Source organism: Sinocyclocheilus anshuiensis, unplaced genomic scaffold (genome assembly GCF_001515605.1).
Source record: "Sinocyclocheilus anshuiensis isolate Anshui unplaced genomic scaffold, SAMN03320099.WGS_v1.1 scaffold85, whole genome shotgun sequence".
Classification (NCBI taxonomy): domain Eukaryota; kingdom Metazoa; phylum Chordata; class Actinopteri; order Cypriniformes; family Cyprinidae; genus Sinocyclocheilus; species Sinocyclocheilus anshuiensis.
The window spans coordinates 1,357,308-1,367,395 of record NW_015536800.1 but is presented as its reverse complement, the minus strand read 5'-3'; the positions used below and the strand labels follow the sequence as shown (position 1 = coordinate 1,367,395).

Below are 10,088 nucleotides of genomic sequence, written 5' to 3'. Positions count from 1 at the left end.
CGGGAGTTTTTGCGAGATTAAACTGACCTTTTTAGTAGCCTAATGTTGAGAGTTCTTTACTCGCTTTCTGTACACAGTTTATTCCATGTTGTTGTTGTTTTTTATTATTTTATTTTACGAGAACTTGCGAAGTCTTGATTTACTACTAATGCGTAAAATAGAAAAAAAATGCATAAACGCATCTCTGAGTGTTTTGTCTGTGTAGCCTATAAGAATAGGCCTATGTCGTGCAATAACGGTTTTAATATATTCTATTCAATAACATTGTTAACTGTTTTTATTTATAACATTTGCTGCTTTGCTTCTGTGAAAATGAATAGAGACGTCAGCCTTAAACTTAGTTTTTGTCATTTACATCAGTTATATTTTGTGTAAATATAAAGAAATGACAAATCACACGCAGGTTTTTTTCTGACTGGAGACCATAATCGTGTAATAATTAATTTTATTATGATATGAAACGTCCAATTTTTCTTTCAATAATGCTTTTTAAAGTTTTGCAAGAATTTCGTGATACTAAACATTTTATTAATTGTCATAGCAAGTGATTTTAAAAGTAGGATGGCTCACTTTTTATAAGATAACTGAAAATGTTACTTGAATTCGTAGTTTATTCTTACTTTTGGAAACCTAATTGTTTTATAATTGCTATTATTATTATTATTAGTAGTAGTAGTAGTAGTAGTAGTATTATTATAAGCATAGAAAGTCGGATATTGGCGTGTGCTCTTTTATATGGTAATGATATTAATTAGGGGGCGTTTACAAGGCGGAGATCTGACACCAGTCAGCTGCGCACAATTTCAAGATCATTTGCGATTTATAAATGTCACATCTGGAAGAGAGGCGTACGCACGTGTTTTTGTGCGCACGTTCGTTTTCTCTGAATCGCACTTACGCACTTTTGAGAAATGATCTTAGAACAAATTTAGGACGGTTTATACACACCATTTTATAAATGAGGCCCCAGATTTCTTATTTCAGATAAATGAAAAATGTATCAGCGTTTCCACAAAAATATTAAGCAGCGACTGTTTTCAACACTGATAATTGTAAGAAATGTTTCTTGAACACCAAATCAGCATATTAGAATGATTTCTGAAGGATCATATGACAGCGTAATGGAAAACTGGTAATGATGCTGAAAATTCAGCTTTGCCATCACAGGAATAAATTACATTTTAAAATATATTAAAATAGAAAACAGTTATTTGAAATTGTAGTAATATTTCACAATATTACTGCATTTTTGATCAAATAAATGCAGACTTGGTGAGCATAAGAGACTTCTTTCAAAAACATTAAAATATGTTACTGTTTATTAACTGCCCTATATATTATATATATTAATAACTGTACAACTGTAATAACTGTAACTTATAGCCATAAACAGATACCTTAATAGAATGTTGTAAAATAAAAATATATTTAAAAACGACACACTGACATTTCTGTGAATAAAACCTGATGGCCAAATAAAAAAAATGAAACATTAAAATCCTTGTAATAGTCACAATGTTGCTTAACCATTGTAAATGTCTGATTTATCATCCGCCCTTAGTCAAGATGTGGTGTTCAAACAACAACCCAACCTAAGCCTAACCCATTCTATTGAAAGTGTTCTTATTTCATAAAGTTGAATGTCATATTTCATAATCAGATCTTATCCAACCAAGCCTGTTACATTAAATTCAACACATGAATTCATCCACTCACTGTTTCTTGTTTTCTTCGTTTCTTTGTCTCTGCAGTTGAGGTATCATAAGTGTCTGGTGGCACGCCCTCCATCTCAGAAAGCCTGCTCACAAGCACCCCCTGCTGATTCAGTCACTCGCCGCGTCTCCACCAGCGTCAAACGTGGAGTTCTTTCCCTCATCGACACGCTCAAACAGAAGAGACCAGTCACTGAGCTCCCCCAGTGATCTGACACACAAGCACGCATTCGCACCGTCACGCTCTGCATGCTAATAGCTATCAGAATGTCCTGTACATATCTGTCCAGTCAAAGCAAAACTCGAGGACGAAAACGGTCTGAAATTCTGAAACAAGTAATTATCAAATGAGCTGATGCCAAGAAAATACACCCTTTACTCACACACTCACAAACACACACCTAATCCAATATCTACAAGCCTCTCTCTTCCGTCTCCCATATGTCAGTCATGCGTATATCTGCATGGGAAGCCACGCGTCTCCAGCATGACTGTAACCAACAGGCTTGGCCCATCTATAAGCACCACCCTATCTGGACAAAGCCTGCTCAAAGAGATCATTTGAAGAAAGCTTGTGTAATTCAAAAAGAGCAAATACGGCTGCTTCACTCAACCGAGCTTCTTCATATTGTCACAGTTCATCGCTGTCGCATGACCGTATGTGTGTGCGGGTGTGTAGAGGAGCTTGATGCTGCTTCATTTGCTAACGGATGTTCACAAGTGTCATAAAAGCTATTTTTTGTTGCATTCTTTATTATCCTGATGAACACAAAACAAGAATGGGTGGATGAGAGGAACCGTGCACTGTGTTCCATTCAAAGTTGGATGACGGATGTTCTTACTTGATATCTTCTGACCAAGGTGCTCCAATGTTCAGTGCTCAAAAGGTGCGGTAACATTAGCGATGTTTTGGCAAAAATTTGGACCATTGTTAATTGTCAGTAGTGCAGCGATGTATGAAGCACAACTCGTGTAAAAGTTGCTTTCAAACCAAGTATATTTGTATTGGTCAGCGCAGTAAAAAACTTGAACCCGATGAGAAGTCTGCATGGGGAAATCGTTCGCCCTCAAGTGAAATTACCGATCACATGGATTCCTACTGACACATTGGTAAATGTGACCGCACCTTCTGGCAACAAAACAACAACACTACATTACATTAACATTGCATTTGTTCAGTGTCAACAATGAAGTCTTCTAGCAACCAAATTGTGGGGAAAAAATGGCACCTCACAATGCACAATTTGGAAGTTCGAATTCAAGTGAAGTTCCTTTGCACTTTTCCAAGTAGGAAGATGGAAATCGCAACTCTTTCAGCTGAGTGAAACATCATTAACGTTGAAATACATCAAAAATGTTTTCTTCAAGAAGCTCTGCTGACATGTTCATCTTCACCAGAAGTTGATGAGGAGGCTTGGAAAAGATGCCAATATTAAACAAACAACATTGATGAATCAGACTTTCCATAGACTTGCTGTGCATTAACACAGGTGGAAGGACATTACCTGTTCAGTTTAGTGTTTAGATGTAAAGTATGAATGTGCTTTTTATATTTCCAAAGTGAAATTGCCCTTTTTTTCTTTGAAAGAGAGAATGTTGTGGAAGAGAACTGAATTACTCATGGAGCAACGTACAGGAGGCAGCAACTTTATGCCTAGAGTCAAACAGTTCATTCGTGTAAATTCTGCTTTGAACCCCAGCGTAGTGCTTACTTCCTCGAGAGGCTCTCCAGTGACTGAAAGTCAAAAAATACCTGACTAACAGGAGCTATCTGCAGCAGATCCAAGTTAGTGAAAAAACTCCAGAGCTATTTCAGTTCCGACGTTTGGATGGCATTAGTGGCTCTACATGTCCTGGTTGCGCTTCATAAACGTTCCCCCCGCACGTACCTACATGGTCTTGCTGTACTCCTAGACTTACCCTTTCTTTCACAAGGGTTTTGATGAGTCACTTATATGTGTACATACAGTATCTATATATAGCAAACATCATATCATAAGGCTTTATTTTTTGAATTTCAGATACTTTTATTTTGTCATGTTTTGTTTGTTTTGGTCATACTTGCCTTGGCATGTCTTGTGATCCCGTTTATGCTGGCTATACTGTAAAAAAAAAAAATCATGTGTTGTAGATAAACCAACTGACAAAACAAAGAAAAGAAAAGAAGAAGAGTGAAAGATGGTAGAGATTGTGAATATGAATTTATTTTATGGTCCTTTTTAGGAGAGCTAGCTCTAGAGGAGGAGATGTGAACTGTAAGTGTCTATCTATGCATTCTTTTAGCTCTGAGGAAGATTTGAGAGGAAAAAAGACATTGCCTTGCATGTCCTGGGACAATTTAAGAAGACACTGTACTGAACAGAAATGAGATGTTTTATTTAATTTATTCTATTTTATATTGGTATATACTGGTTGCATTGTGATGTATCAGAAGCTTAGACATTCTTTACCCTTATACAACAAATCAAACCAAGTCAATTCAAATCACTGTACAGTTACTCTGGAGAGCTGTTCATCTCAGACGCTGACTGCCACGATAACATAACATTTAAAAGGCTTTGTGCCCAAACCAACATTAGACGTAGGTATAGCTTCAGTCTGCTTTAGAATACACTATATGGACAAAAGCATGTTAAACCTAACAAGTGGCTATTCGGATATTTCGGTTGCAACCGGTGCATAAAATCAATCTCAAACAATCTCATGTTAGACCCTTCACTCAAAATGTGTTTGAGAACTTGAGATGCAGTGCAGGAAATTGGTGCCCAATGCAGGGTCTCAAAACACATTTTTAAAAGTTTTAACAAGATTTGTTTTAAAAACATGGCACCCAACATAGGATTTCAAAAGACATGTTTTTTAAAAAGGTTTAAACTTCATGTTTTAAAAATGTGACACCAAGCGTAGGGTCTTGTGACAAGTTTTAACTCGGTGCAGTTTAAAAATGTGGCGCCCAATGTAGGGTCTCGAGACACGTTTTTAAAGGTTTTCGATTTATTTTAAAAACAACAAAAATCAAAGACGTCCATCTATAACGCATAACACATTTACAATAGCAAACCATTAAAAAGCTGTGCAGTGAAACAAATTTTTAGCAAATTAGGACGCAGTTGAAGCTGGTGTATCAGCAAAAAGAAGGACTAGTGTCCTATTAATTATTTGTATTGTATTACACATCCATTTGGTCATTTAGTGTATGTTCCAAAATGTCAGTTTAAACAAGATCATAATCAGACCAAAATTAGAGTGCATTTGTTTGGGTAGTATGTAGATGTTTAGCTAGCGCTAATATAACCATTATTCCTGTATCTTGACGGCACGAGGCCTCCGCATTCACCCTGCAGATAATCAGAGTGCTAAAATGACCTGACACAAATCAATCTGCCTGTGTACTGCACCCCTTCGCTTTCCCCAATATCCAAAAGTGCATATTGGGTTTTGTTCAGTTTTTTTTTTTCATGTGAATGTCACTCTGTAATGTTGGGTCTTGTACAACTTACTGTTTTCTTTTGGATTCCCTTGGGGGGGAATCAGTCACACTTTATGTTTCAAAATGAATTCAGTGGCAACCGGCAAAGTCAGCTGTTACATGCAAAACCAGAAAGAGGGAGGAGGCTTATGGGTAGTGTAGTCCAGTACAATAATTCAGCATAGAATCATCATTCTCTTGTTAGCCAAGAGTAGTGTGTTTGACTCTAGTGTTCTTGCATGGTGAATCTCTCTGATTGGCGATTATCAGGGGAAATCTCATCACAAGGATTAACAAGCTAAGAATTAACACTACTGGTGAAATACACTCAAACACACGTTTTTGTGGAAACGTTGGCTTTCTCTGCTCTACACTAATTTGTACACCATATAAATGTAAACTGTTGTGAAAATAAATGGCATATCACAAAATACATCAAAATGTTTCTGGCTGTTAATTGATTTCATAAAATATAGTCTGTTGTTAGTAGCAAGAAATGTCCTAATGGACTAATGAATGTAACTTGTAAGTTTTAAAATTGTTGTGGCAAAGTTGTATGATTGATTATGGCCCACTGAGGTTTAGGGGTGGACCTTCATGCTTATGTCTCTAAAAAAATCAAAGCCTAATTGTACACATTCATATGAAATTGCCAACTTGTAAAATAGTTTTCTTATGAGATGGGGTTGGATATTAATATTTTATAAAATATGAGTCAAAGCTTTAGTGGCATAATTATTAAAGTCATGATAAAACATTTTCTTCCATATTGTGAGGTACATCTGATTATCAGAAAATGTAGGGCAGGCACCTAGTTCTACCCACTGGTTGTTGATTGGATGGAAGTAGATAGACTGAATATTTATAGTTGGTCGTAAGAAAGGGCCAACGTTTAAGCAGATAAAATGATGGAAGTAGTCCAACATTTGTCATTAAAAAATTAAAATAAATAAACATGCTGACTTAACATTATCAAACTGTATAAAATAGTTACATTACAGAAATAGTTAAGAAAATATGTTGAATAAATAAATAGTTGGTAAAATAAAGACAATTATGTAAACATTTTATAGAGATACAAAATCTGGTTTCAACTGATTTAACGAATAATTGATATATAAATTGTTTAAATTAATTTCAATAAGATATAAAATATTTTTTTAGAAATTGAAATATAAATGTGGTTTTAAGTAATACACCACTCAGTCAGTCAACTGTGGTGCATATTAATGCAAATCTGTTTTCTCATATTCTGACATATTGTGCAACACACAAAATTAGGACCTTAGACAGGTTACAAATCACAAATAAAATAATGTATTCAACACAGTATACATGCTACAGTTACAGTGTTGCCAAAGTACAACATACATAAACATTAAAGGGATAGTTCACCCAAAAATGAAAATTCTGTCATTAATTACTCACCCACATGTGGTTTCAAACCTGTAAGGCATTCATTCATCTTCGGAAACAAATTATTAAACAAGGTATTTTTGATTAAATCCGAGAGCTTTCTGACCCTTTCTGACCCCTAAAGTCATTATTTTAGTTTTTTGCGCACAATAATATTCTCGTAGCTTCATAAAATTACAGTTGAACCACTGATGTCACATGGATTATTTTGTCGATGTTCTTGGTACTTTTCTAGGCCTTGACCGTGGTAAGACCCTTGCTGTCTATGGAGGGTCAGAAAGCTCTCGGATTTCATCAAAAATATCTTAATTTGTGTTCCAAAGATGAACAAAGTTATGGGTTTGAAATGACATTTGGGTGAGTAATTAATGACATCATTTTCATTTTTGGGTGAACTATCCCTTTAATCAACTATACTGTTTTAGTTATGAGATCAGTACCTTGCTTTCAATGGCGAAAATAATTCTTCTTTTGCATGGAAGCACACGGGATGTGTATTTATGAACAACAGGTTGTAGCTCAACGCCAAATGATGGAGCCTCTGCCTTTGGCAATGCTGCTAGAAGAGGAAAGACTGCTGGAGAAATTAGAAGACATGGAGGAGTACAATCGATGGGACGAAGAGAGATGTGAAGGACTGAGCGGATAAACAGGAGGAAGACTGAACTCTCTTGACCGGTTTTCCTCCCTGTCTAGCTTGAAGGCTTCTGATTTGATCATTTCCTTTTTTGGTTTAACGGACTCTCGTTGAGACGCAGCTCTGCTGTGCAAATGTCTGAATCTGTGCGGTGACACTGGGGTTCTGATGGCAGCGGGTTTGCTCTGAGGTAGAGTTGGTTTAATGGAGGTAAGGGTTGTGTGTTGAGATGGCCGAAGGTGCAGGAGTTTCTTGCGTGGAGTTCGAGACTTACTCTGACGTTCTTTACGAGTGCGGGACTTAGACTTTTTTCTCTTGGACTGCTTAGCAACTTTAGCTCGAGGCTTATGACCTTTTGGTCGCTTCTTTTGCACAACAGAAGGCTGATTTTTATTGTCGGATGAGTGGTCTAGAACACTGGAGTGATTTGTAGTGCTAGATGTGGCATCCATAACTGCAGATGTTTGACTTGAAGCATGATCTAGGATTGTGGAACTGTCATTCAGGACTCTGGAAGTGTGATTGGAATCGTCTGCTGTCTGGATGATGGTATAGATGAGCACACCGTCAGCTGGAGGACTCTGACTGATCATCACCGATGCGGGAGGCTCAATCAGGGAGGAAGGCGGAAGAATTGGTTTGGATCCTTTTTGTTTTTTTCTCTTTTTCGGTTTCTCTCCATTCACGGGGTCAGGAGGGCGCAGTCCGCCCAACAAACCTTTAGCAGCAGCTCGTGCTAAAATATCCTGCACAGTTTCTACCTCTGCTGGGTCTTGCTGTTAGAAAGTAAAACACACACATATGCATAGAGCAATATTACATATAAGGAGACCGGGGCTAGTTGTCACAATATCTCAATAGTCTTAGCCACAGACGGCACAACCACAGTCTGCCGACCATATGATTTATTCTGCTCACAAACCTGGAAAAGTGCTGGTAAGCTCTGACTAGCTGATTTTACACAATTTCTGTCAACAATAAAAATGAAGGTAGATTTGAATCATAAAGTTAAAAACTGTGTTCTTGGGACAAGGGTTTATGTCAGGTTGGGGGAAGTTGTCTTGTGTTTTCAATGGATTTAATAAATTAACATTTCTTATTATTCAATCAATGTTGAAAACAGTTGTGCTGCTTAATATTTTTTATGCAAACCCTGATAAAAATTTTTTTGAGGATTCTTTAGTAAATAGAAAATTTAAAAAAACGCATTTATTTGAAACCGAAATCATTCTAAATGTATATACTGTCACTTTTAATCATTTTAATGCATCATTGTTGAAGAAAAGTGTTAATTTCTTTGGATAAAAAATAATCTCACTGACATAAAAAAAAAAAAAAAATTAATCGTTTTATATTATTTTATTTTTGCATTTCACAATTGTTTTACTATCAGTGATAAATAGCAGATTCCTGTAATGATAACTTTTGTAGGATAATGGTCAATTTAATTTTAATTTCAGTTGACTTGTATATTCATTGTAGTACAAAAGTGACAACTAACCCCAGTCTATATGCAGTATAAAGTGCAAATGCAAGCTTACACACACATACACACACAAAAGAAGCTACATCCTTGTTTCTCTTGCTGTTTGTGGTCTTGTGTGGATGCTAATGTGATCAGACACATGTGTTCATTATTTAGTGCGAACCGGAGCTACGCTGCCAGTATTTAGGACAGCAATGCATCAAGCTCTGCATGAGAGCGGTGTGTGTGTGTGTGTGTGAGCTCTCTCACCAACTCTACTCACAGACACTTCTTCACACTTGTTTAGATATAAACACAGCATATGAATCACAGCAAATCATTATGGCTGTAAAAGTCCTATTATATATGTTATAAAACCTGTTAGTCATTTGATTTTCTCTCGTTCCTTCTTTCTCACCTCTCTTTTCATCACACAGAGGAAACAGCCATTTGTGACGTCAGATGCTTGAGTTCTGAAAAACTTCTCTTCCTCATCATCCCATCCTGCACTGACCAGCCTGAGAGAAACATGGAGAGAGATGTTTTGTGTTATAAATTCAATCCAACTCATATCCATTTTCTCATAACTCAAACGTTCACATAATCCTTCCACCACTTGCTTTTCTGTGGATTAACTGCTGTTTCCATGGATACAGCAACTTTAAATCCTTACAGTTAGTGGCGTGTGACAGGAAAGACTTAATGCTTGGACAGTGTGTGTGTGTGTGTGTGTTTGTGTGTGTGAGAGAGAGAGAGAGAGAGAGAGAGAGAGAGAGATGCGTGTGTACCTGAAGGGCACAGCTTTTGCTTTGCTGTCTGCATTCTCAAGCGCTCTCTTCACAAGTCTTTCATTCTCCTCTGGATATACTGAGCATGTGCAGTACACCACAGATTTCACCTTAGGAACTGCAGTTAATCAAGTTAGGTCATTATAACTCAGATGATGTGCATTAGTCAATATGTGATTTATAAATAAATTTTATACCAAAAATTTGGGGTCGGCAATATTTTAGCTGCATTTATTTAATAAAAAATAATAAAAATATAGTAAAAACAGTAATATTGTGAAATATTATTACAATTTAAAGGGATAGTTCACCCAAAAATGAAAATTTTTACCCCCAGGGCATCCAAGATGTAGGTGCCTTTGTTTCTTCAGTAGAATACAAACAAAGATTTTTAACTCAAACCATTGCAGTCTGTCAGTCATATAATGGAAGTGAATGGGAATCACGGCTTTGTCAAAAACAACACACAAAAAAACATACACAAACAAAACCAAATTAAACCCTGCGGCTCGTGACGATACATTGATGTGTAAAGACACGAAACAATCGGTCTGTGCAAGAAACTGAACAGTATTTATATCGTTTTTTACCTCTGATTTTC

At 36.5% G+C, this 10,088-nt stretch overlaps 2 protein-coding genes across 7 annotated transcripts in view; one reads left to right on the top strand and one right to left on the bottom strand.

Annotated features, from left to right (window-relative positions):
• LOC107656070 (amyloid beta A4 precursor protein-binding family B member 2-like) overlaps positions 1–5,539 on the top strand; it is a 56,475-nt gene extending 50,936 nt beyond the window's left edge. For all 6 annotated transcript variants that reach the window (XM_016443769.1, XM_016443793.1, XM_016443785.1 and 3 more), the window contains one exon: positions 1,752–5,539. In XM_016443769.1, the coding sequence (XP_016299255.1) occupies positions 1,752–1,922 (171 nt within the window). In that variant the 3' untranslated portion in view covers positions 1,923–5,539. The remainder of the gene's footprint in view (positions 1–1,751) is intronic.
• Positions 5,540–6,957: 1,418 nt separating this feature from the next.
• LOC107656104 (putative methyltransferase NSUN7) overlaps positions 6,958–10,088 on the bottom strand; it is an 11,375-nt gene continuing 8,244 nt past the window's right edge. Inside the window, exons 10-12 of the mRNA XM_016443804.1 lie at positions 9,488–9,605; positions 9,118–9,217; positions 6,958–8,010 (exon numbers count right to left, since the gene is read on the bottom strand). Coding sequence (XP_016299290.1) covers positions 7,117–8,010; positions 9,118–9,217; positions 9,488–9,605 — 1,112 coding nt within the window. The 3' untranslated portion in view covers positions 6,958–7,116. The remainder of the gene's footprint in view (positions 8,011–9,117; positions 9,218–9,487; positions 9,606–10,088) is intronic.